Source organism: Trachypithecus francoisi, unplaced genomic scaffold (genome assembly GCF_009764315.1).
Source record: "Trachypithecus francoisi isolate TF-2019V2 unplaced genomic scaffold, Tfra_2.0 Lachesis_group14, whole genome shotgun sequence".
In the NCBI taxonomy this organism is placed as follows: domain Eukaryota; kingdom Metazoa; phylum Chordata; class Mammalia; order Primates; family Cercopithecidae; genus Trachypithecus; species Trachypithecus francoisi.
Window position 1 is genome coordinate 58448508 of NW_022681459.1, and position 27686 is coordinate 58476193.

Genomic DNA, 27686 nt, shown 5'->3' on the forward strand with positions numbered 1-27686 from the left:
AGGAATGCTTCTACACTGTTGGTAGAAGTTGGGAGTGTCAGTTCGTTTAGCCATCGTGGATACTGTGGTGATTTCTCAAAAACCTAGAGACAGTAATACCATATGACCAAGCAATCCCATTACTGGGTATATACCCCAAGGAATATAAATCATTCCATTATAAAGATACACACACGTACGTACATTGCAGCACTTTGCACAATAGCAAAGACAAAGAAAAAACTAAATGCCCATCAGTGATAGGCTGGATAAATAAAATGTGGTACATCTATACCATGGAATACTATGCAGCCATAAAAAGGAATAAGAGGCCCGGCACAGTGGTTCACGCCTGTAATCCCAGCATTTTGGGAGGCTGAGGTGGGTAGATCATAAGGTCAGGAGTTCGAGACCAGCCTGGCCAATATGGTGAAACCCCGTCTCTACTAAAAATACAAAAAAATTAACTGGGCATGGTGGCACGCATCTGTAGTCCCAGCTGCTCAGGAGGCTAAGGCAGGAGAATCGCATGAACCTGGGAGGCAGAGGTTGCAGTGAGCCAAGATCACACCACTGCACTCCAGCCTGGGCAAAAGAGCAAGACTCTGTCTCAAAAAAAAAACAAAAAAAAAAAAAGGAAAAGATCATGTCCTTTGCAGGGACACGGATGGAGTTAGAAGCCGTTATCCTCAGCAAACTAACACAGGAACAGAAAACCAAACACTGCATGTTCTCACTTGTAAGTGGGAGCTTAATGATGAGAACACATGAACACATGGGGGACTAGCACACGCTGGAGCCTGTTGAGGTCCGAGAGGAGGGAGACCATCAGGAAGAATAGCTCATGGGTGCTGGGCTTCATACCTAGGTGATGGGATGATCTGTGCAGCAAACCACCATGCCACCCCTTTACCTATGTAACAAACCTGCACATGTACCCTTGAAACTAAAATAAAAGTTGAAGGAAAAAAAATTTTTTAAATAAAAATAAGCTGATATGTCTCCAATACAGTCCTCATCAAGAACCCCAAACTCTGGCACCAATATTAGGTTGGTGCAAAAGTAATTGCAGTCTTTACCATTGAAAGTAAATACCGCAATTACTTTTGCACCAATCTAATACGTTGAGGGATGATTGGCAGAGATTGTGCTATACTTGGGGCAAATGCGCCTGGATGGGCTGATCAACAGCAAAAGCCCAGAGGTACATGCGTTTCCTCCTTGCATGAGTTACTTTGCTGGGGACCTTCTTGGTCGAAGGCAAGGTTCCTGGTCAAGTGTGACATGGGGGTCATTTGTACTCTAAACATGTCTAGACCCATTATTTGAAAGAGCTCGCAGAAGACGCTGGGGACAGTTCAACCATATTAAATTACAGTTAGCTCCATATTTCATGACTTGGTTTATCTACATTATAAAAACTTATCTCCTACTTTAAAAAAATCCAACAGTCACGAACGTGAGGGGCCAGCTCTCTTGACTTATTGAGCTCTGTAAGTGAAGGAAGTGACACATCTTTTGAAAACCTTTGGTGCAATTAACCTTTCGGGAAAGGAGAGCAACTTGCAGAGCTGATGAGTTGAAAACGGACGGGTCTTCGTGGCTCTGCAGAAAGCGTGTGATAAAAGGCGGTGGGAACTGGGTCTGCTTGGGTGTTACTTAAGACAATAGACCCACAGCAAGGGCCTCTTTTTGCAAAGCAATTTAGATCAGCCCACAGTGATTGCTTGAGGACTTTTAATATGCAGATGTATTAGGGAAAGGAACTGTTAAACATTTCTGAATTTTTTTTTTTTGAGACAGAGTCTCCCTCTGTCCTGCAGGTTGGAATGCATTGGTGCAAACTCGACTCACTACAACCTCTGCCTCTTGGGTTCAAGCAATTCTCCTATCTCAGCCTCTCGAGTAACTGGGACTACAGGTGCCCGCCACCATGCCCAACTAATTTTTGTAGTTTTTGTAGAGACAGGGTTTCACCATATTGGTTAGGCTGGTCTTGAACTCCTGACCTCAGGTGATCCACCCACCTCGGCCTCCCAAAGTGTGAGGATGACAGGCCTGAGCCCCCATGCCCGGCCTTCTGAACATTTTACACGTGATATTTCTAAAACAGACACCCCTAGGGAGCGAGAATGATGCTTACGGAAAACAAAACCCTTCCAGCAGGTGGACTTAGGTTTCAGTCCTGCTTCTGCTCTCATCCCGCTGTGTGACCCTGGACGAGGTGCTCAGCCTCTCTGAGCTTGTGTCCCCTCTGTGAAGTGGGGGTGCACAGTACCCCCCAGGCTCCTCCAGGTACCCTCCGCTCCACCCAGGCTGAACTTCAGCCTTCCCCACCTCAGCTTGCTGCTGCCTCTGCCGGCCCCTGCCCCTGTGTCTTTCAACGTCTACTCCTCCTTCCTGACTCCATGCAGAGCAAAGCCTTTCCTGACCACACCCCCATGTTACCACTCTCACCCCCTCACTCCTTGACACCCTGACCTTGAGTCTCCATCGTCCAGCCAAGCCCCCTGGGACACTCGTGCACGTTCTTAGGCACATGACTGTCTGTCTTGATGAGCCACACAGTGCACAAAGGCAGCATGCATCCAGGTTTAGAAGGCCCATGGCACACAGGGTGATGATGCTGGGCCCTGGGGCACCATGGTGGGTTTGCTTCCTGGCTCCTTTGAGTTCGCAGCCAGGGAGGAGGAGACACACCAAATGGCAGGTGTGCGTTCCTGAGGTCCTGACATGCTGCTCCCTGCTCTGAAGGGGCATGTAGTAGACTGAGAGGGCGTAGCAGGGGCCTGGCCCAGACTGAAGGGTCGGTTGGGTTTCCCTGAGGACAGGGGTTGGGTTTGTGGGAGTTGCCTCTAAGAGGAGACAGGAGAGAGCGGCATAGGCAGAGGGAACACGGGAAGCAGGAGGTGTGCGGGTGCTGGTTCGAGCTGCTGCCAGCTGCAGATGGACAGACCTTTTCCTTGTGGAGCCTCCATTCTTGCAGGGATATTCAAACAGGGAATGAAATAGTGAAATGCCTGGTGTGTTTAGGGTGATAAATGCCACAGGGGAAATAAACCAGGAAAGGAGGAGGGGATAGCGAGCTGAGGAGGGGTGCACTTGTGAGTATGTTCGTCAGGGAAGATGTCCTGAGAAGGTGACACGCAGGGATAGAGACCTGGTGGCCAGGTAGGGGGAATCTGGGAGCAGAGGTTCCTGGGGAGAAGGATTGTGCATGGCCAGGTGACGTGGAAGGAGTCTGAGGAGTAAGAAGCCAGCACTGTGGAGGGGGCAGGCGGTGTGGGCTGGGGTCAGAGCAGGGAGCTGGACTAGGTAGGCTGTGAGCCCAAGGGGTTTGCTGTCTTTTATTCACAATGACAAGAGGGGCCTGGAACCCTGAGCATAAGGGCTGTCTGTCAGGGCAATTGACTTCAGCTCTAAACAGCATCACTCTGGCTGCTATGTGGACTGTGGCCTGGAGGTCAGACGAGGGCAGAGTCGGGGGGGAGAACAGACCCAAGGGGGTGACTGGACTGTGATCCCGGGCAAGGGAGGTGATCAGGAGAGATGGAATCATGAATGTCTCAGAGTTGGAGCCCACAGAATGTGCTTGTGGTGTGGGGTGTGGAAGAGAAAGGGGGAGCAAAGATGAGAAACTGGCCAGAGAGAGGAGGCAGGGTGCTATGGGAGAAGCGAGGATGGAATTGGCGTCAGGCCTGATGGATTGAGAATGCCACAGCTGGGTGTGCAAGGGACGATGTGGAGCGGGAGGTGGGTGGCCAGGGCTGGAGCCCAGAGGAAAGGCCCCTGGAGGTCCCATGCATGTAGAGTGGCCTGAACTGACAGGGGCGCAGCTGGGAGAGGGCTGAGTTCTGGGTCTTCCTGGTGTTGGGAAGTCAAGGAGATGAGGAGAAACCAGAAAAAAGCAACTGGCCAGCCACTGATCACATGGGAGGAGAACCTGGAGCCATCTGAGGCCTGGATTCTTTGTCACTGTGTATATGCATCTTTTGATGAAAGAAGAAGAAAACCACATTGGTTGAATTCATGTAACTAAATGTATCCACCTTTTTATTGCCAGTTTCCACTTTGTGCTCTGGTTAAGAGATCCTTACCTATCCCACGGTAACAAAAACATTAACCTGACCGGGCACGGTTTAAGAGATCCTTACCTATCCCACGGTAACAAAAACATTAACCTGACCAGGCACGGTGGCTCACCCCTGTAATCCCAGCACTTTGGAAGGCCGGGGCGGTCAGATCACCTGAGGTCAGGAGTTCAAGACCAGTCTTGTCAACATGGCGAAACCCTATCGTAGACTAAAAATCCAAAAATTAGCCAGGCATGGTGGCGGGTTGCCTGTAATCCTAGCTACTCTGGAGGCTGAGGCAGGAGAATCGCTTGAACCAGGGAGGCAGAGGCTGCAGTGAGCTGAGATTGCACCACTGCACTCCAGCCTGATTGGCAGAGCGAGACTCCATCTCAAAGAAAAAAAAATTAACCTATATCCTCTACTATGGGTTTTTAAGTTTTCACTTTATGTTTTAATACACCTGAGATAATTTTTTTTCATTTATAAAAAGCACAGATCCACAATTGTTTTTGTCTGAAAGAACAGTTTTCCCAACACCATGTTTTGAATTCTGTGAGTTCCTCACTGACCTGCAACACCCAGGCTGTCGGGTACGCGCTGTTCCCACACAGACGTGGGGCTGTTTCTGGCCTCCATTGTGTTCCATCCGTCTTTCCTTTTTCCCCATCCTTGAACTGATACCTCCGTATCTAAATTACTTTAGCTTTAAGTGTCTTGATGTTGGTCAGGGCAAGCCCTCCCACCTGGTTCCTCTTCCTCAGGGGTGTCTGCCTTCATCTTAGCCCTGGCTTATCAAGGAGAGGTTAGCATCGTCTGGTGAATTTCCACAAAGAACTCTGCTGAAATTTGTATTGGAATTGCATTAAATCATTGTATCTCTATGGGGAGGAATAACAGCTTTTCAATACTGAGCCTCCCAACGTGCCAACATATTCTCTCTGTCTCTCAAAGTCAGTTTTCTTTACTGTCTTTAATTTAGTTCTATAATTTTCTGCCTAGAGGTCTTTTGCATCCTTAAGTTCTTTATATTTTTATTATGATAAAATGTTTCCAGAGGTATTTTCCTAAGTTACACTTTTTGTTTGTTGCTAGTGTAGCTACCTTGCTAAATTCTCTTATTAATTCTAATAATGTGTCAGATTCTTTTGAGTGTAAATAATACACTTAAATAATATCTGTGAATTACGGCAGTCAGAGTTTCCTTTCTGATCTCCATACTTCCATTTCTTTTTCTTGCCTTATAGCAATGTCTAGAACCTACAGTTCCACGTTGAAGAGAAACTGTAATAGATAGCTAAAAGATGTTTTGTCCTTGATTTTAACAGAAATGTTTAAAAAATGTCAAGCTTCGATATGTTTTCTCAAGCCACTTTTGTAGATATTGTTTATTAAGTATAGAAGTTCCCTTTTATTCCTATTTGGCTAAGAGCTGTTTACCATGAACAGATGTTGAATTTTATCCAGTGCTTTTCCTGTATCTATTGAGATTACACATGTAGTTTTTTGGGTTCAATTTCTCAATATAGTGAATTACATTAACGGACTTTCTAATGTTAAACTAAACTTGAATTCCTGGTATATGCCACACTTGCTCATGAGGTACGGAAAGCGATTTTGCAGTACAGGATTCAGTTTGCAAGTTTTTATTGTATAATTTGCATTCATGAATTTTCTTTTCTCTTACTGTCTGTGTCTGGCTTTGGTGTCAATATTAACTAGCTTTGGAGATGGCATTTTTAGTTAATCCCCATTTTCTGTTTTTCCAGAATAATTTGGGTGAGATTGGCGCTACCCATTTATTGAACATTGAGTAGAAATGCTTATGAAGCCACCAAGGCCCAGCGTTTTCTTTATGGGGAGATTTTTTTAACTGCTAAATTTCTTTCAGGATTATAGAGCCATTCAGGCTTTCTTCATTTTGTCAGTCTGGGTGGCTTATCTTTTCTACGGAAATCTGTCCATTTTTCTCCAAGTTTTCAAATTTATTAGTATAAAATCACTAACAGTGTCCTCTTATCTTTTTAATGTCTGCTGAATCTATAGCTAGACCTTATTTTTTCTTTCTAATGTTATTTTTCTCCTGGCTTAATCTTGCCAGAATTTGCCTATTTTGGTTAGTCTCTTCAAATTATCAACTTTTCGTTTAGTTGATATTAAATTTCTATTAATTTCTACTCTTTATTATTCCTTCGGCTTCAGTATAAGTTAGACAAAGCTTTCTGATTTCAGCTGTTCTTCTTTTCTTAATGAGCATTTAAAAGTATATATTTCCTTCTAATTACCACTTTAGCTACATCCAAGTTTTGATATGTAGTTTTAAATTATAATTCAGTTCTCCATAGTTTTTATTTCCATTTTGATTCCTTCCTTGATCCATAAAACATTTAAAAGTGCTCTCTTTTGTTTCCAAATACATGGATTTTTAAAGTTATTAATTTGCCAGTTAACTCCATTTTAATCAGAAAATATAATCTGAATGACATCAGTTCTTGGAAATATTTTGAGATCTGATGTGTAGTCATTTTTATGGATGTTCCCTTTGTGGGTGGATGGTATGCACAGCCTCCAGTGGCTGAACGAAGGGTTCCGCATATGCTGAATAAAAGCTCCTTATGTATGCCCTTCAAAAACTCATCGTCCTTTTTGTCTCTTTGGCCCATCCATCACTAAGCGGTATGTTGAAATCACTCACTGTAGTAATAGATGTATCCATTTCCTATTATTCTGTCCATTTTTATTACCACATATATATGTGCACTCATGGTTAGTTCTTCTTTAAATTAAATGTATATAGATTCAGAACTCATCCTCCTAGTGAGTTGATTTTTTTTTTTTTTTTTTTTTTTTTTGAGATAGAGTCTCGCTCTGTCACCCAGGCTGGAGTGCAGTGGCTTGATCTTGGCTCACTGCAGCCTCCATCTCCTGGGTTCAAGCAATTCTCCTGCCTCAGGCTCCCAAGTAGCTGGGATTACAGGCACACACCACCACACCCAGATAATTTTTGTATTTTTAGTAGAGGCGAGTCTTCACCATGTTGGCCAGGCTGGTCTCAAACTCCTGACCTCAAGTGATCTGCCTGCCTCAGCCTCCCAAAGTGCTGGGATCACAGGTGTGAGCCACCATGCCTGGCCTTGAATTGACCCTTTAATCATTACATAATAGCCCTCTTTATGCCTGGAAAATAATTTGTGGCCTGAAGTCTATCTTATGTGATATTAGTATAACTACCCCAGTTTTTGTAAATTTAATATTTGCTTGGTGTATCTATTTCCAACTTTTAAAAAACTATTTGGCCCTTCTGTAGCTTATGTTTTATATGCATGTATTACAAATGTCAATGGTCTCGGCTCACTGCAACCTCCACCTCCTGGTTCAAGCGATTCTTCCGCCTCAGCCTCCGAAGTAGCTGGGATTACAGATGAGCACCACCACGCCTGGCTAATTTTTGTATTTTTAGTAGAAACGGGGTTTCACCATGTTGGCCGGGCTTGTCTCAAACTCCTGACCTGAAATAATCCACCTGCTGCGGCCTAATCCCAAAGGACTGGGATTACAGACTTGAACCACCTTGCCTAGCTGGATTTTTTAAAATTACAATCTAATAATCTCATTTATTTATGTGGATGTTTGATCCATTTACATTTGCTGTGATTACTGATATTTCTGAATTTATTTCTGTCATCAAATGTGCTTTCCATTTAGTGCTCATCTCTTTTATATTGTTTTCTTTATTTTATTTATTTTTTATTTATTTATTTATTTTTTTTTTTTTTTGAGATGGAGTCTCGCTCTGTCACCCAGGCTGGAGTGCAGTGGCATGATCATGGCTCACTGAAAACTCCACCTCCCGGGTTCATGCCATTGTCCCACCTCAGCCTCCAGAGTATCTAGGACTACAGGCGCCCACCACCATGCCCGGCTAATTTTGTGTTTGTATTTTCAGTAGAGACGAGGTTTCACCGTGTTAGCCAGGATGGTCTCGGTCTCCTGACCTTGTGATCCACCCGCCTCAGCCTCCCAAAGTGCTGGGATTACAGGCGTGAACCACTGCACCTGGCCAGACAGAGATTTTTAAAATTCCTTTTTTCCCACTATTGGTTTGGAAATTATATATCTATTTCTGTTATTTTAACCAAAAGGTGGTTATTGCCCTTGAAATGTTATCATATGTAACAAAACAATGTCAAAAGTTCATCAGCCTTTTCATGGTTCTGTTTTGCCAATTGGCTTTCAAGATTTTGTTCACCTGCCTGTAGGGTTAGCAGCTTTCCCGGCCCTGGTGGTTTCCTGTACTTCCTCATGAGCTCTACAGGGCACATGAGATTGAGTTGCCATAACTCCGATTTTCCCCTAGGTTTCATTTCATTACTGTCTGTTGTTTTAGATCTATCTTGTTTTTTTCTCCACAAATTAATCATCAGACTGTTTTATATAGTGGGCATTGATTTGGTGTCCCCTTCTTCACTCTTCACACCTTAGACCTTTCCTCTGAGATCATTTTCTTTCTCCATGAAGTATTTCCTTTAGTTAAGATCTTAAAGTCGCTCAGATTTTATCTGAAAATATCTTTTTTTTTTTGAGACGGAGTCTCGCTCTGTAGCCCGGGCTGGAGTACAGTGGCCGGATCTCAGCTCACTGCAAGCTCCGCCTCCCGGGTTCACGCCATTCTCCTGTCTCAGCCTACCGAGTAGCTGGGACTACAGGCGCCCGCCACCTCACCCGGCTAGTTTTTTTGTATTTTTTAGTAGAGACGGGGTTTCACCATGTTAGCCAGGATGGTCTCGATCTCCTGACCTCATGATCCGCCCGTCTCGGCCTCCCAAAGTGCTGGGATTACAGGCTTGAGCCACCGCGCCTGGCCGAAAATATCTTTTTTGACCATATTTTTGAAAGGTAACTTTTCTGCGTAGATAATTTTATTTTATTTATTTATTTATGTATTTTTTCTTTGAGATGGAATCTCACTCTATGACCCAAGCTGGAGTGCAGTGGCGTGATCTCAGCTCGCCACAACCTCTGCCTCCTGGATTCAACTGATTCTCCTGCCTCAGCCAAATAGCTGGGATTACAGGAACGCACCATCACACCTGGCTAATTTTTTGTATTTTTAGTAGAGACAGTGTTTCACCATGTTGGCCAAGCTGGTCTCGAGCTCCTGACCTCAGGTGATCAGCCCGCCTCAGCCTTCCAAAGTACTGGGATTACAGGCGTGAGCCACCACACCTGGCCTGAAAATATCTTTATTTGACCATATTTTCTAAAGGTAACTTTTCTGGGTAGAGAATTTAAATTGACAATGATTTCCTCTCAATTTTTAAAAAATATCATTCCACCATCTTCTGGCTCCCACTGATACTGCTTTTCAGGTCGTGCCTTTGTGTTCTGCCAAACATGTCTACGGCATCTGAAACTGTGTGTGTAGGACCCACCAAACCATGTGTTAGCAGGCCCTCCAGGTGATTCTGATGTGCTTAGGTTTGACAAGGACTGTTGTACTCTACCTTCAGGTTCATCCTCTCTCTCCTCACCTGTGTCTCATCTGTTGATTAATCTACACATTGTATGTTTTAAAATTTATCAGTGGGCCGGGCATAGTGGCTCACACCTGTAATCCCAGCACTTTGGGAGGCCAAGGCGGGCGGATCACGAGGTCAGGAGATCGAGATCATCCTGGCTAACACGGTGAAACCCCGTCTCTACTAAAAATACAAAAAATTAGCCTGGAGATTTTTCTAGGCCTGGAGATCTTGGCATCATGAACCAGGTTACCTGATGGGCTGTATCTTCAGCACAAGGCTGGATGAGGAAAACCTGCACAGCTCTGAGCTCCGGGCTGGGCACAGACCTGGAGCTCATGGCCTAGAGTCTGTGAAACCATTTTGGTTTCTCCATCATGGAACCCCAAGGTGGAAGAACTGAAGCAACGTCAGGCTGCCAGCATCCTTGGCACGTGGAAGAAGCAAACCCTAATCATCTGCGTAGAAAATCATACGCAGTCCAGGCCCCTCGGGATTTCCCCCAGCTTAAATTCAGCCAAATATCAGCTCTTTCATGAAATAAAAATCACTAACCACATGAAGAGGCAAGTCACCATAAACATGAGTTGGCAAAAACAAGCTAAGACAGATTTCGACTTCAGAGATTTGATATTAGCTAGAGAATTTAACAGGATTATATGTAAAATAGTTAAAGAAGTAGACATGTGTATTAAAATGAATGAAAAGCAATATATAAAATAGCTAAAGGAGTAAACACTGGTATTAAAAATCAGCAAGGAGCAAGATAATATCAGAACTGACAAGTCAGACTTTTTTCATTTAAACAGACACATAGACTTCCTTGAAATTAAAAATATAATCATTAATAATTTTTTTTTTTTGAGACAGAGTCTCACTCTATCGCCCAGGCTAGAGCACAGTGGCACAATCTCAGCTCACTGCAAGCTCCGCCTCCCGGGTTCACGCCATTCTCCTGCCTCAGCCTCCTGAATAGCCAGGACTACAGGTGCCCGCCACCACGCCCGGATAATTTATTTTTTATTTTTTATTTTTTATTTTTAGTAGAGACGGGGTTTCACCATGTTGGCCAGGATGGTCTCAATCTCCTGACCTCATGATCTGCCCGCCTCAGCCTCCCAAAGTGCTGGGATTACAGGCATGAGCCACTGCACCCGGCCCTGAATATCTTTTTTATCTGATTTATCTGCAGACTTTTTTGTTGCTTTGTGTATTGTTCAGGGTTCTTAGTTGCAGATTGCAGTATCCACATAGGCAAGCTTAAGCAGGAAGAGGTTTTTTTGAAGGGTATTAGGCTCTTACAGAAGGTCTGGAAGGGCTGGAGAACCAGGGAGGATGTCCCCACATCCAAGAACGTGGCAGCCAAGAGAAACCCAGCCCAACCAGGAGGCTCTTCCAGAAGAAACCCACTGCCACTGCCTCCCAGCAGAGCTCAGCAGCTATGGTGCTAAGGGGATGGGACCAAACCCCTCTGCCACAAAGCGGACCAGAAGAGCTGATCACCATCTGGGCTCATTGCTTCCTTCCACCTTGCAGGCAGTTGTATCTGTTGTATCTGCTACAGAGAAAAATGGGCACAGGAACTTTTAGCTGCCCAGCCTCTGCAGTTCAAGAAGGCAGACCACATCCAGAGACACGAGGAGGGGTGGCCTGGCTAGGAGCTGAGAACTCCTCCTGTAGCTACGGGGCAGGAGCATAGGTGCAGTCAATTTGATGTAATGTGTGTTTTCTCTATGAAATATGGGGTAAGATTATCAGCTGAGAGTGAGGGGACCATAGTGGATATTTAGGAAGAGGAAATGGTGTGGAGGGGTTGCCACAGAGAGCAGCAAGGGACATTTACTGGGGAAGGGTTGTGGGCGTGTCTGGCAGTTACAGCAGGAGCTTCCCCAGTAAGCTCAGGGGGAGGCTGGGGAGGGAGGAGTGAGAGTGAGGAAGCAGCTGTGTGGGGTCCAAGCTTTGTTCAGGAGGGAGGTGAGGGCTGGGCAGGATGAAGGATAGGGTAAAACAAAGTGGTGGGTGGACGCAGAGCTGGTCTCAAGGAGGAGGGTGAAGACACGGAGGTGAAGGTTGGAGAGAGGAATGTTTAGAACTAGGAGAGGCCAGAAGAGAGGCCTGTGGGCTTGGTGCGGGATGGGGGCTGCCAGAGGGTCTTCTCAGCATTCCTGCACCTCCCTCAGCTCATATCGGTGCCTGGGAGGGGTCCCTTTCCCTCTCTTGCTGCCTTTGCTGGTGCTGGGCTCCTGACAGGGTGGGGGCATCCTGGACCTTGGGTGAAGCTTTCTCACTGCTCCAGCCCCTTCCAGCCCACTCTGCCTCATGTCTCTGGTGGCTATTGGGCTCGTCCCCTCAGACCTCTGCTTTGTAGACCCCGGGCCCAAGGGGTTGCTGCCCATTCTGCAAGGATGTTGATCCTTCCCCTCCCCCAGAGCCTGGGTGGGGTTCCCAGTGGAGGAAGGAAGGGTTCCTACCCCTGTCCTAGAGGCAGAGAGTTTAGTGTGTTTCCGCAGCAGCTTAAGGCTTCTACATCCTATTGGGGGTAGAAGTGGCCCCCCCTACACACACACTCTCTCACCTCAGGCTTGCAGGTGGATCCAGAGCACCAGCAGAGGCATGAGAAGGGCGGGGGCAGAGGCGTGAGAAGGGCGGGGGGCAGAGGGTGAGAAGGGCGGGGGGCAGAGGCGTGAGAAGGGCGGGGGGCAGAGGCGTGAGAAGGGCGGGGGGCAGAGGCGTGAGAAGGGCGGGGGGCAGAGGCGTGAGAAGGGCGGGGGGCAGAGGCGTGAGAAGGGCGGGGGGCAGAGGCGTGAGAAGGGCGGGGGGCAGAGGCGTGAGAAGGGCGGGGGGCAGAGGCGTGAGAAGGGCGGGGGGCAGAGGCGTGAGAAGGGCGGGGGGCAGAGGCGTGAGAAGGGCGGGGGCAGAGGCGTGAGAAGGGCGGGGGGCAGAGGCGTGAGAAGGGCGGGGGGCAGAGGCGTGAGAAGGGCGGGGGGGCAGGTGTGAGTCGCCGTGGTTCTTGGGTCCCCCAGCTGTCCTGGACTGACAGGCAGCCTGCACGTGGCCTTCAGAATTTGTTCCAAGATGAACTGACTTCTCCCCTCCTCAGTGACTGCCACCACTTCCTCCCACACCTTGCCAGGGGTGAGAGCCAGTGGCATGTCTGGCTGTCCTTGGAGACTGGAGCTCTGGAGTTCCGTCCCTCCCTCGGTTCCCTGTGAGCCCGCCCTCACAGGCTCGGGGGAAGTACCGCGGCTGCAGGTTGCCTGACTTGTCCCTGTTGATGGGAAGTAGCCCTCTCTTGCTGCTTTTCTGCATCATAAGCAGAGTCAGAACCCATGGTGCTGTCTCTCAGGGTTCAGCTGGTGGCTTAAGGAGACGGGACAATTGAGCAGGCACAGACCTCACCACGCTAATGAAACTCACTTGCTTTTGATGCTTTCATACTCCAGCAGCGTCTTGCCCACGTTTCATGTCAAGCTCACTGGCTGGCAGTTTTTCAGAATCCAGTCTCCCCGGTGTCTGTCCAGCCTCGTGGTGCCCGTCAGCCCCCATCCTGGCACCCGTGAGGCCCACTGGTGTTCTAGGTGCCTCTGTGGAGACTGGAGGCCACGTGCAGGCCAGGGGCTATTTCCTCCGATGATGCCTCCTCCACCCTCCCATTCTGAGGCCCTTCAATTAAAATAGGATAAAAGTAGGAAAATAGGATTCCTGTGGTCCCTCATGGCCTCCTCTGCACTACAGAATTTTTTTTTTTTTGAGATAGAGTCTCACTCTGTTGCTCAGGCTGGAGTACAATGGCATGATCTTGGCTCACTGCAGCCTCCGCCTCCCAGGTTCAAGCGCTTCTCCTGTGTCAGCCTCCTGAGTAGCTGGACTTACAGGCTCCCACCACCACGCCCAGCTAATTTTTGTGTTTTTAGTAGAGATAGGGTTTCACCCTGTTGGCCAGGCTGGTCTCAAATGCCTGACCTCAGGTGATCCTCCTGCCTCGGCCTCCCAAAGTGGTGGGATTACAGTCGTGAGCCACCGCACCCAGCCTGCACCACAGAATTTAATTAGGGAGTTGGCCAGCCCCAGCCACCCTGTTAGAAGAGGAGGTCCTTAGGTGGGAGCCCTGGGATTGTCTCCCGCCAAGCTTCGTGTTCACGGCATTTGTCAGCACACACACCGACCTCCCTTGGTGTTTATTCTTCACGGCATGATCTTCCGCCTCCTCAGCTCCGAGTCCAGCTCAAACAGGAGGGCACAAGGCTGCCGGGTCCTCCCCTGCGGGGCTTGTCCTCTTCTGCTCCCAGAGAGGGCCTCAGGAGAAGGGGTCAGAACAGAGTTCCGCCCCTTCCATTGCTCTCACCTTGAAGCATCCTTCCACTGGGTCTGACCAGTCTGACCATGTGAGTCTCTTAGGAACTTCAGCCAGTGAGCAAACATGTATCAAGTATTGAGCACCTGCTGTATGCCCCTTTGCCAGATGTTTGACACTTAAAGTTGATTCTCAGAGGAGCCTGCAGGGAGCTTCCAGGCCGGGAGTGGTAGGGGGAGAGACTACCTGCAGAGGCGGTTTTGGCACCGTGAGGGAAGGTGTCAGGGGAGCTGCCTGCCTAGTGGTTTTGGCCAATGGTCCTGGAGGACACAGAGGTGGCGGAGCTGATTCCTGTCTGGCGGGTTACTGCACTTGGCGCTGGTGAGGTCTGAGATGCCGAAGTCACATCCTCAAGGTCCCCTCACTTCTCCACTGAATGGTTTTTCCTCGTTGGTCAGAATGCAATCAACATGAATCTACATGTGTAGCAAAATGACGTCAGACTGCACCTGCACTGCGCCCACGCCCACCTCCTGGTTCTGCTGTTTTCACTTAAGACAGAGCCGTGGGAGCAACTGCAGGAAGGGTGCAGGGACCTCACTGTACTGTCCTTGTCACCTCCTGCAAGTCTCTAGTTATTTCTAAATAAAAAGGAAAAAGATAAATTGAGAACCTTGTCCGAAACTAAACCTTTCTGACTTTGCACCCCTCCAACCCCAACTTCCGTACCCCTCCCTGCTGCTTCTGAGGATCCAAATCAAGCCCGAGACAGTCACTCTGATTTGCTTTGGAAATCCCCAGTGGAGACCCAGAAGCAACTCTGTTTCTGGCAGAGCCCAGGCTTCCAGGAGAAAGCGCAGGATGAGAAGGAAGGAACCAGGGTTTGAGCCTCCCCTCACCTCTCTGGAGGCTGCCTCTCCGTCAGCTGTGCTGGAGGCTGGGGCTCCATCGGGCTTTCGAGGCTGTACAAAAATCAAGTAGGAAGGAGTTGCCCTTCTTTTTGGCTCCCTGAAAGCCCTCCAGTCACCAAAAGTGGCCCGTTTAGGATGCATTGAGTCATTTTGTTCTATCTGCATGGTGTGTGGTTTTGATACAGTCTGTGGCATCAGACAGCAAAAATACAAAGCCATAAAGCGCTCCCTGGTTTTCCAAATGCCTCCCTTTTCATCTTGTGTGAAGACATTTTTTGCCCTTAGGGTGAAATAAATCGTGGATGTAAATGCAGGGGCTGAGGGCTGCGTCACCTGGTGAGCTGTTTGCAGAACTCAGGTGTACCTAGAAGGGTGAGAAATGAGTCTGACTGGGCTTCCCTGGGACGAAGGTGGGTGGGGGCTCTGATTGCATTTTCTCCCAAATGTTCGAATACACTGCAGCTCAGGCACTGTGACTAATCACAAGATTTAATGGCCTTAAAGTGCTCACTGAGGGCCCAATTCAATTAAAAAATGTCCTGAAGAAGCCATGAATAATCCTCTTGTCTTTGCTTTTCCAGAGTCTTCCTGAGGCCTCCGCTGAGCGAAGGCCAAATGGGCGTTTTATTTTTTAAATTTTCTTCTTCACCAGTCACATGAGCACTCACCTCCTGCGAGGCTGGCCCGTCCCACTTCTCTCTGGCACAGGTGCGACGCTGCCTGTTTGCACTGACACCTGAGAAATGACTTCTGCTCCTTCTCCAGTTTGACAGACTCTGGAACGAGATGCCAGTCAATGCCAAGGGGAGGCTGAAATACCCGGACTTCCTGAGCAGGTTCGGTTCCGAGAGAGCAGCCACACCAATGGCCACTGGTGACTCAGCCGCCGCCCAGAGAGGGAGCAGTGTCCCAGACGTCTCGGAAGGCATCAGATCTGCCCTCTCATTGCCCAATCAGGAGCTGAGACCAGAGTCAAAGTCGCAGAGTCACCCCTGTGTGAGTTCTCCTTCCTGCCAGGTGTCCCAGGCCGCATCATGCCACATCCACAAATCCCAATGGGACAGGGACTTCGGGGGCCGTGGTGTGGCCTGGGGTTGAGTGGCTGAGAAGATGGGTGAGTCTGGGGTGGGGGCACAGGCAAGGAGCCCACTGGCGGGTTAGCATCCATTCCCTGGGAGGGGGCAGATGTGGGGATAGGAACGGTGGAGGAGTGGGATGGAAAGGAGGCAAGAGTGGGTGCACGGTGGGAAAGGGAGCCAGAGGCAGGGCGGGAGGCACCTGGCGGCAGTGCAGTGGTGCTGCTGGCACCTCTGTGCAGAAGGCAAGGCCCTGTGGTCATCTGCGGGCCGCCGTCCCTTGAGGCAAGTTATCCCATTTTCCAGTTGAACAAAGTGAGGCTCTAAGAGGCATTCTCATGTGATCTTGGTCCCTCAGACGTGGAGCAACGTGATTTTAAGCCCAGGCCTGTCAAATTACACTGCCTGGAGCCCTGGCTGAGCCACCCCAGGCCTGGGATGGAGGAAGGTGCCTAGGCTCGCCAAGGCTCTTTTCTTGTCTACAGGAAGGGATGGCAACGTCTCAGGACAGGGTGGTTGACAGAATGCCACACCATGCACATGAAGCCACCATCCTTGTGGGTGACCTTGACCTTGGCTAGTCCATTCTCATTAACTCCATGCAAGTTTGTTGCACACCTCCTGTGTGCTGGGTATTTTCTGTAGCTGAGAATGAACTAAACATCCTGCTCTTGTGGAGTTTGTGTTCTTTTAGGGAATAATAGGCAAGAAAAGCAGTATACATAAGTATTTATTACATTAAAAGGCGGTAAGCAGAGCAGAAGGAAGGGGGTCAGGAGCACCCCAAAGATGCCTGTGTCCTAATCCTTGGAAGTTGTGACTAGGTTGTCTTACATGGCCAGGAAAGTTAAGGTTGCAAACAGAACTGAAGTTGTTAATCAGCTGGCTTTGGGGAGATTATCCTGGAGTATGCAGATGGGCTCAGGGTAATTACATAGTTTTAACGGGGAATCCCGAGGCAGAAGGCTCAGGGTTAGGGAGATGCAATCTGAGAAAGATTCCACTTAACGCTGCTGGCTTGGAGAGAGAGGAAGGGGCCACAAGCCAAGGAGTGTGGGAAGCCTCTGGACACCTTGATTTTAGCTTGATGAGACCCAATTCAGACTTCTGACCTCCAGAACTGTAAAGATAATAAGTTGGTGTTGTTTTAAGCCACTAAATTCAGGGAAATCTGTTACAGCAGCAGTAGGAGGCTGGAGGCCTGGAGGCTATGATGAGGATTTTGGCATTCACTTGAGGGGTATGGAGCCTTTGCTTGTTTTTAAGTAGCAACGTGACATAATTTGAGGGACTCTTTAAAGAACACTCTGGGGCCGGGCGCGGGGGCTCACATCTGTAATCCCAGCACTTTGGGAAGCCAAGGCGAGTGGATCATGAGGTCAAGAGATCAATACCATCCTGACCAACATGGTGAAACCCCATCTCTACTAAAAATACGTAAATTAGTCGGACATGGTGGTGGGCGCCTGTAGTCCCAGCTGCTCGGGAGGCTAGGCAGGAGAATGTTGTGAACTCAGGAGGCGGAGGGTGCAGTGAGCCGAGATTGCACCACTGCACTCCAGCCTGGGCGACAAAGCAAGACTCCATCTCAAAAAAAAAAAAAAAAAAACACTGGATGCTGGGTGTGTGGGTCAGTGAGGAGGTCTACCAGAGGCGACTGTGGCTTGGGATGGGGTGCTGGTGAGACTCTGGATGTATCTTCAAGGTAGAGCCAACAGGATTTCCTGAGAGATCAGATGTGGCATGGAGAGGGTGAGGGAGAGTCAAGGAAGACTTCTAAGGGTTCAGGCTGAGCAACTGGAATAAGGACCTAATTATCAACTGAGATGCAGGAGGCTTGGGGATTTGGGAGAAAGACCAGGAATCCAGTTGAATTGCATAAGTTACTAATTTAGATAACCACTTGTCAAGGGAGCCTTCAGGAGAAAAACCTGGGCTAGATTAGATCCACTCCCTTGTTTTTAAATAGAAAATACAATAAAGCAAAGAACAGCCTCGTACTCGGTCCACATAATGTCAAAATAACAGATATTCTGTGAATGTTTACGGATTGGATATCTCGTGCCCATGACAAGTAAATCCCTTTCTTGGATAAGACTCTTCCGCTAGTGAAAAATATGCCATTGTCACTTCTCACACACACAGACACACACCAGGAATATGTTTACATCGTATCTGTGTAGAGTTGAACCTTAGCTATGTGGTTATTTCCAAAATTATTTTGCTTATGATGCCTTGGCACAAGTGCATATAACCCACCAATGGAAATACAAGCTACGTTGTAAAATCATCATCTATGTGTTATTCTTCATTTTACTTCTGGGCTAATTCTGCCTCTAAAATTGTGAACCTCAAAACCGGAGGTAGTGAGATATTTTTGATGACTTCCGTTTTAAATCTGAAGTGAAAAGAGCCTTTTCTTTTCTTCCCTGCTAGACTCCAGCGAGCACCACTGCGATCCCGGGCACTCCGCCCTTGCAGAACTGTGATCCCATAGAGAGCAGGCTCCGGAAGAGAATCCAGGGCTGCTGGCGCCAGCTCCTGAAAGAATGCAAGGAGAAGGACGTGGCCAGACAGGGGGACATCAGCGCCTCCGAATTCCTGGGTTCGTTTTGATTCTATCCCCTTGGTGATATGTCGTCAGCCCCTGTGGCAAGAGGCTGTTCCCACTGGGCACAGAGCCACACCTGGGTGGAGGCCAGGGAGCAGCAGAACAGGAAACTGGTGGGAACTTCTGGGTGGGCTGTGCAGTTTACTAAACAGAGGTGCCCGGGGAGGAGGATCCCAGCCACCCGGCCCTCCCAGCAAGGGGCCCATCTGCGCGGTAAAGTCAGCGCTGCACGAACTCTGAGCTTTGGAAATCACAGTGGTTGCCGCCCTGGGCAGAGTGTGAATGTTCACAGACTCTGACTGCAGAAGGAAATGGAAAAGGTGGAGGAGGGCGGGATGAAGGGGACACTCCTGGGGCTCCATTCCCATCAACATCCACTCTTTGATGTTGTTTTGTTTTTCAGCATGTATCCTTTCATAAACTTTGAAAATTAAACCAGTGGGATTTATACTTCCAGTAAATGTTGCATCTTGGTTTTTTTGTTTTTTGTTGTTTTGTTGTTTTGGGGTTTTTTGTTTGTTTGTTTGTTTGTTTGTTTTAGAAACAGGGTCTCACTGTCACACAGGCTGGAGTACAGTGGTATGATCTCAGCTCACTGCAACCTCCGTCTTCTGGGTTCAAGTGATTCTCCCACTTCAGCCTCCCAGGTAGCTGGGATTACAGGCGTGCATCACCATGCCTGACTGTCTTTGTATTTTTCGGTAGAGACAAGGTTCACCATGTTGGCCAGGCTGGTCTCAAACTCCTGACCTCAAGTGATCTGCCCACTTTAGCCTCCCAAAGTGCTAGGATCAGGTGTGACCCAATGCACCTGGCCCAGTTACATCTTGTTTATGCAACATTTACATTATGGGAAAATACATCTGACCATGTCACTCCTTGGCTTTTTAGCTCCCCCCTATACATGACTAATATACAGACTCCTTTTAAAGGAAAATGTTTTCTTTGAGAGCTTCCAATATTAAGATAAATTACATTTATCATAATCATGGCTTTAAAATGCACAAGTGAAACCAAGTGTAAACTCTTTAAGTTAGAGCCTATTTAAAAAAACACTTGGAAATTAAGTATAAAAAATCTGAAATCAGTAATATTCAAATGTTGTTCCACTGATTTAATGTAACATGTTTTGCTGAAGCCAAAACACGCATGTTGGTTGTCATATGCATTGGAGTTCCCCACTTTTTGTAGTTAATTCTTTGATTTTGAGAGTGATAAGCCTTCAGTGTGTCACTGTCCTTACTGCTGTTGCTGGCTTTTTTCTTTTTAACCGTGAACTCATTTGAGCCTCCACTCAGTTATTATGATAGGCTTGTCAGACGTTAGTCACACATCCAAAATTCAATACTGTCAAAAAAAGCCGACTGCTTTCCAGAGGTCATTCTGTATGTTCTCCTCACTGCTGATGGCCTTCTGCGAGTCGGAGCATCAGAGGCATGTATGGGCCAGTTCCTTGGGGTTCCGTGGGCCCCCGCTGTGTTCTGGAGGGTACCATGACCTGCTGCCACTTCCCTCTGTGCAAGGGTAAAGAAACCTCTGCTTCTAGAATGTGCAGCAGCCTCTCTTGGCCTGGCTTGGCATGCAGGTGTCATTCGCCTGCAGTTGGCTTCTGCGGGCCTTCCTCATTTGCCTCAACAACTCACACGGCATTCCATTCCCTGACACTCTGTTCTTTCAAGATGTCAAAGCAAAGTCTAGTCTATGAAACTTAAACTCAAATCTTATCTTACATAAGCCTCCTTCAATTATGAGTTGTCACTCCCGGAGAAGTGTTGTCTTTACAACTGGCAGAAGAATGCGGCACAAGGATGAGTGCCAAGCATGGGGTTCAGAGGTTCCGGTGGGCCAGCCTCTCGGCAACCCGCAACACTCCCCATGGAGCATCCACAGGCACCTGGTCAGAAAGCCGGACTCAGCCCCTGAGGCTGCACAGCTGTCATCTCCTAAAGGTGGCCCCTGTATCCAGAATAAGTTTTATGTATTTTTAGATCATCATTGGAATGGAAACTTAAAGCGGGAATTTGCCTGGCATAACAGACACTAGAGGGCCTGGCATAACAGACACTAGAGTGCCGTTAGGAAAGACTTGGTCATAGGGCCGAGTCGGAATTCCCTCCCCACAGTCCAGCCCTGGCCATGCTCACTAAGAGCTCTGGGAACCTTCCCCTGCTCCTCGCACACCTAGCTCTGCCCTGAGTCGGCGGAGAACGGCCCCTCACCTCCCTCTCTGCGCTTTGGTCGTAGCTCCCGTAGTCTCTGTCCATAAGCTATGACCATGCAAACACAGGACAGTGTGGGCCAGTGGGACTCAGGGGCCCCCTCCCTGCAGCACTTAGTTTGTCGCATGTCTGTCTCCACGTATGTCCAGCCACCAACCGGGAGTTCTTTGATGTGAGGACCAAGCTAGGACCTGAAGCAGAGAAGGTGCCTCAGCAAGTGTTGAATGAATGAGTGAAGAATGAATGAATGAATGAATGAATGAATCCCCACCAGTTAAACTGCCATTTTTGTCTGTAGCTCTTGTGGAGAAATTCAACCTGGACATAAACAAAGAGGAGTGTCAGCAGCTCATTATAAAATACAACTTAAAGAACAACGGGAAATTTGCATACTGTGACTTCATTCAGAGCTGTGTCCTCCTGCTAAAAGCAAAGGAAAGCTCGCTGATGCAGAGGATGAAGATCCAGAATGCACACAAAATGGTATGTTGCCCACCCGTGGGAAATGTGGGGCCAGGAGGAAAGGGGCACTTTCATTTTTATTTTTTTATTTTTAGTTTTTTCAAGATAGGGTCTTACTCTATTGTCCAGGCTGGAGAACAGTGGTTCACGGTTCACTGCAGCCTCAAACTCCCAGCTTAGGTGGTCCTCCTGCTTCAGCATCTCAACTAACTAGGACCACAGGCACAAGCCACCACAATCAGCTAATTTTTGTATTTTTGGGGGGTGGGATGTGTTAGTCCATTTTCACACTGCTGTAAAGATACTACCTGAGACTGGGTAATTTATAAAAGAAAGAGGTTTAATTGACTCACAGGTCCACATGGCTGGGGAGGCCTCAGGAAACTTACAACCATGGCAGAAGGTGAAGGGGAGGGAACCATGTCCTACATGGTGTCAGGTGAGAGAGAGAGTGAAGTGGGAACTGCCAAATACTTTTAAATCCATCAGCTCTCATGAGAACTCACTCACTCTCACAAGAACAGCAAGGGGGAACCTCCCCCATGATCCAATCCCACCAGGTCCCTCCCTTGACAACTGGTGATTACAATTTGAGATGAGATTTAGGTGGGGACACAGAGTCAAGCCATATCACAGAGTTTTGCCATGTTGCCCAGGCTGGTCTCAAACTCCTGGGCTCAAGCAGTCTACCCACCTCAGCTTCCCAAAGTGCTGAGATTACAGGCATGAGCCACCAAACCCAGCCCCGTTTTTGGTAATTCATTGCCCTTGCGGATCACCCAGCTTCACAGAAAAGGTGGACTCAAGAGACTCTAGGAGGCTAGAGCGCAGCCCAGCCCAGCCCTGCTTCCAGCCAGGACTCATCTGTGAAATGTCCCCACCCCTGCTGTCACCCCCCATAGACCCTACTCAGATGATCTCTATACGCATGTGATACATGAGCAATACTTAGTCACCCCATTTCCTCCGTTACTTAAAGAGGGCCAGGCAGTTGTCAGGTCAGCATGAGACGGCCAGGGTCTGTTGAAGGGGGCCCGAGGCCCAAAGCCTGAGTGCTGGGAGCTCGCACCCGGGAGGCAAGGGCTGTGGTAAAGACAAGGCCTCTACCAGGCTTTGGGGATACTGAAAACAGCTCAGAAATGTACCTTCTTGGAAGTAATTTAAGATTTTCTTCCTCTCCTTTTAGAACCCTATAAGGGTCTGGAGAGCCCAGAATGGGAACCAGTAGCCTAGATCCCAGGTTTTCCAACTGTTCAGGTGGCAAACACCTGATTATGGTGGCTCTTCCCAGAGGCGTCTGTGTGACCAAGGTCTCATACAGCGCCCTGGAGGCAGTGCCTGGTCAGTTAACCCAAAAGACAAAGTGAGGAGTGGGGTGGGTCACAGCACTGGTCAACATTGGAACTAAAAGGGTCTTCATCCGCCAGCCATTTGAGATGGGGCCAGACCCTTTCCTCTGAGTGTGTGTGGTGGATGGAGTCTCTCGTCATCATTTTTGGTGGAAACTACAACCACCATGCATCCTCTACAGTTTTCTCTTTCTGTTTCTTTGAAGAGGAATGAAAACCTAAAGCCACTTAAAGGGCAGCTGTAGGGTTCACAGTTCTTGTAGATTTTTACCTTTGATTCCCAGCCACTTACAATTTCACAATTGAAACCCACACCCAGTGCCGTCACGGCATCAGCTCCAGCCCTTCCAAAACACGAAGCCAAAACGTGTTTTTAGTACTGAGTTAACGTTGAATTGAGTTACGTTGAATTAAATAACAAGTACAAGTACATCTGGTGCTGTTGATTTGAGGAACAAACACAGCTGATTCCGACCACCTTATGACCCAGCTGGAGGGACCAGAAGTGTGGGGCTGACAGCCCTGGCCCTGGCCCCACCTGCCCCGCTCCCACTCATCCCACCCAAGGGCCACGCCTGCCTGGGCCACAGTGGTGGGACTCTAGGGAATGCAGAGTGGGTTAATCCAGCCAAAGTTAAGTAGAGGCCATGCAGAAAGTTTCTTCACAGCTAGACTTGCAATTTTGTGCAAAATCACGTTCCGTCTTAGCCTAGCTTCTAGTTTAGACAAACAGGAGCTAGTATCAAAAGGTAAGACCAAGTTTACAAAAAAAAAAGAGAAGATGACTTAAGACAGTTCTGCCAGCCCAGTTCTTCTGTGCACAGAGAAAAGACTGTCCCCATTCCAGCCTCATGGGAGTCAAGAATGTGGAGAATATGGAGACGCATGGCCTCTAAGGCCTCCATCAATTCCAGCCTTCCTCCACCTCTCTGGGCCTCAGTTTCTCCTTCTGGAGATGTGTGGGGCTCTAAGGGCTCGCTAGGAGGCGCATGGGCTTCTGCGGAAGAGCACACCAGCGCCCCCTTCTGAGCCCTCCCCAGTGAAAGGGGCCACCCAGCGCCTGGCTTTCAGCTGCACTGTCCGTCCTCAGCAACCCTGCAAGGCTGGGGTCCGAGTGGGGTCGTTTTAGGTGCTGCGGGTCAGCCCACAGAGACTGCAGCACTCTCCCCTGACCCCTCCCAAGACACCACTCTGTGGTTCAGAAGAGTTCTCCCACCCCGCCCCCCTCCTCAAATCCCTGCACCAGGCTGGTGTGGATTGAGAAGTGTGGATTGAGATTGAACGCTTTCCAGGAGAGAGTAGGCCCTGACATGGTCCTGGTCACAGCCCTCGTCCCCTCTGGCAGCTGCCAAGGCGGCCACCATGTAAGTGTGGAGGTCAGGTCAAATGTCTCCCTGCAGAGAAGTTAAAAAGCTGACTTCATTTTCTGGTGATTTGGGAGCTTTCTGCACCCCATTAGGCAGCTGAAAGATGTCCTCGGGAGAAGGCAACTTGAGCGCTGCCCCTCCCTACAAGGTGGGTCAAAAGTAGGGTTTCTGGCCGGGCTGGTGGTCCTGCTCTGTGATCACTGTGATGAAAACTAGGTGTAGGAGGTCATGTGAGTCCCACACCCTCTCTTCCCCGCCTGTGGATCAGGGCACATTGGCAGCTCATGAAACTGTGGGTACCTGGCGAGCTCACATCACAGGTGCCAAATGGTGTAAAAAAATGAAAGCAGCTTAACCCCGTGCTCATCCGTCTTACATAGTGTTGTGTTAAAATTCACCTTTCCCAAGATGTGTTGCGCATCGTTGCCTACCGTTCACCTCTGTGATATCCAAACACATGGGGGCTGAATCATGTTCAAGTATCTTGTTTTCAATCTAATAGCACCTAAATGAAGTAATCACAGTGTAGTATGCTAATTACTAGATATAATTACAACCTTGTGAATTTTTTTAACACTGTTCATTATAATAACCTACTAGAAAACCCAGACTGAAATCTCTTTTTTTCCTCAAACTATTTTCAAATTGGCCCGTATCTGCCCGGCCACCTCCTTGCTTTCTCTGAGAGGTGGTGTGGCCTGAAGTGTGTTGGGGTCAAAGCCCAAGTCACTTTACCTCCCAAGTCTCCATTTCTCAGTCTGGAAAGTGGGGATAGAGACCTGCCTTCTTTCCGGGTTGCCGGTGGGGAGGTGTAAATGAGATGGCTGATTTCATACATGTTTTTATTTTTTTTTTATTTTTTTATTTATTTATTTTTATTTTTTTTTTTTGAGACGGAGTCTCGCTCTATCGCCCAGGCTGGAGTGCAGTGGCCGGATCTCAGCTCACTGCAAGCTCCGCCTTCCGGGTTTACGCCATTCTTCTGCCTCAGCCTCCCAAGTAGCTGGGACTACAGGCGCCCGCCACCTCGCCCGGCTAGTTTTTTGTATTTTTTAGTAGAGACGGGGTTTCACCGTGTTAGCCAGGATGGTCTCGATCTCCTGACCTCGTGATCCACCCGTCTCGGCCTCCCAAAGTGCTGGGATTACAGGCTTGAGCCACCGCGCCCGGCCAATACATGTTTTTAAACAGCCCACACATCAACGCGTAATGGTCAGGGGGCTGGTGCACATCTTTGTTACGAGTTCTGCTGGCAGGCTCCCTCCTAGATTGAGAGCCAGTGGAGCGGTGGGGAGGTGAAGACAGAGCAGGGCTGGGTGAGGCAGAGGCGAGGAGGAGCCCACCCCGACCCTCCCATTCGAAAGCTCCCTCCTCACCCCTTCTTGTCTTGTGTTTAGAAAGACGCCGGTGCTGAGACGTCATCTTTTTACTCTGCTCTGCTGCGTATTCAGCCCAAAATTGTGCACTGCTGGAGGCCGATGCGTCGCACGTTCAAAAGCTATGATGAGGCTGGAACGGGGCTGCTAAGCGTGGCAGATTTCAGGACGGTGAGCACAGCTCTACGCTCAGTGCCTCTGCAGGGAGCAGCTGCCAAATGCCAGTGGCCAGAAACTTCTCATGGGGAACCCTCCACCCCTGTCGAAGGCCTGGTGTGACCTGACTGTTTCAGATCTCACTTCCCTGGGACTCCCAAGTTATCCAGGCCTGAGTCCACTTGCCTCTCACCTTCAGACCTCGGGTTCTCCTTCCCAAAGATTTCTGGAGCCCTGCATGGATGCCCCATACCTCCACGGCCAGCTCCTCAGGGTCAGTGCCTGAGCCCAGGTTCCTTAAGGAGCCATCACTGCTGCTGCTACTGCTCCGAGCCCTCACTCCACATCTGGGCTCTCCTGCAGGCTCTGAAGAGCATCTCCGACCTATGTTGGACCTCCCAAGGGGCCTGCAAAGTGAGACCCACCCCTGCAGTGCACAGTGGGGCTCCACCATTGGGCTTCTGTCCCGATGTCCCTGGGTGCCCTCCATGTCCCAACCCCTAGCCTAACAAACGCCCTGCAGGGGTTTTCCAATCCACACTCATGTTGCTCTTTCCTTCGGGGTTAAGCATAAATCTCAGTCAGGGATTCTCCCTATCCCCCATGCAAAGAAAGGAAGGAAGGAGGGCAGGTTCTGTTATTCCCTTCCGGCAACTTCCCAGGAATTCGGGCGTGGTGCTGGGAAGGGGGCAAAAGAAACCTTGCCCTCCACAGGGTCGCAGATCAGATGGTGTAACTGAGGGGCTGGCTCAGACACCAGACTCAGCTTCCTTTTCTGCCTTCATCCCATGGGGCCCAACAGCGAGGCCCGCTGACCTCAGCCCCATGGGACCTCTGGGCCATTTGGCCCATTTTCCAGTCTCCTCCTGGAAACCAGTTACAACGCACATGTGGACAGGACATGTGTGACCTCATCTTTATATATTATGAGGGTCTGCCAGGATTAGTTTCAGCTTCACATAACGGGGCAAAAGGGAGCAGCTAAGGTGGAAGTTTATTTCACTCCCACATGAAAGAAGTCCAGGGGTAGGAAAGTCAGAGCTGGTGTGGTGGCCGGGCAGTCATCAGGGACCACATTTTTGCTCTGCTGTTCTCAACTCCTGGCTTCCTTCCTCTAGGCCACCTCATGGTCCAAGGTGGCTGCAGGAGCCCCGGCATCACAGCCATATTCCAGGCAGCCTGCAGAAAAACAGGAGAGAAAAAGGGCATGCCCCTCTCCTTGAAAGGAGGCTTCCTGGGTGTTCTACATAACATTCTTACTTAGCTTCTCAGGCCGGAACATACCTAGATGCAAGAGAGGCTGAGACATGTTCCTGGTTAGCTGGACACACAGGAGCCCGGGAGAAAGTCAGGCTCTGTAGCTGAAGAGGAAGAAGCAGTCAGTATTGGGTTTACCACCAGCAGGTTCTGCTCCAGGCTGTGTTACGGTCTCATCACAGCAACTCTCTGCACTCAGCACCCACTGACCCTGCCCTTTGCTGCCTGGGCGCACCCTGAGGCCCCGCCCCAAGTTAGAGCTGCATGTCCGGGTCTCCCTTGAGCCCCCACCTCTCTGACCATCAACCTTGTTTAAACATGTGGAACAGCCTTCAGCCCCTCAGGGAGGCAAAGGTTTAATCACCTCCCATCTCCTCCCGTTTCACTCCCAGATGCACATGGGGCTGCCCTCGGGGGCTGCTTCCTGTTTGGGCAGAGGTTGAGAGGGCATACAGAGAGTGCACAGATGGGAGGGTGACATCGGAAGTGGGGTTGGCGACCAGGTGGACGTGTCCCCCAGCCCCTTCCTGGCAACCTGCCTCCTTAACCTAGGGCCCCAAACGCCTCAGAGGCCCCTTTCCTCTGTCTTCCAGGTCCTGAGACAGTACAGCATCAACCTCTCTGAGGAAGAGTTCTTCCATATTCTGGAGTATTACGATAAGACACTGTCTTCAAAAATTTCCTACAACGACTTCCTCCGGGCGTTCCTCCAGTAGACACCCCTGCCATGCACCCAGCGGTACGACAGCCACAAGGCCTGTGTCAAGACTAATAAATTCCTATAATTTGGGGATTTCATGAATTTTCAAAAAAGCAAAGCCCAAGCCCAGCCCGCCTCTCTCTGGGTCAGGGGTAGGCACGGCTGCCCTGGGTTCTGGCACAGGATACTTGCTCTCCAGGCACCAGGTGCTACCACTATGTCTTGGGCACTCTCACTTATTAGTCTGAACAAATAGTCTTCGCAAGAATGATTCTTGACACTGTAAAAGAATTACTAATGCTAACTTTTTTTTTTTTTTTTACACGGAGTTTGGCTC

The 27686-nt window shown here is 49.0% G+C and overlaps 1 protein-coding gene across 2 annotated transcripts in view; it reads left to right on the forward strand.

Moving 5' to 3' along the window:
* Positions 1-27447, forward strand: part of EFCAB6 (EF-hand calcium binding domain 6) — a 308815-nt gene extending 281368 nt beyond the window's left edge. For both annotated transcript variants that reach the window (XM_033233690.1, XM_033233691.1), the window contains exons 29-33: positions 15542-15772; positions 18289-18457; positions 20981-21165; positions 25258-25407; positions 27243-27447. In XM_033233690.1, the coding sequence (XP_033089581.1) occupies positions 15542-15772; positions 18289-18457; positions 20981-21165; positions 25258-25407; positions 27243-27365 (858 nt within the window). In that variant the 3' untranslated portion in view covers positions 27366-27447. The remainder of the gene's footprint in view (positions 1-15541; positions 15773-18288; positions 18458-20980; positions 21166-25257; positions 25408-27242) is intronic.
* Positions 27448-27686: the final 239 nt, after the last annotated feature.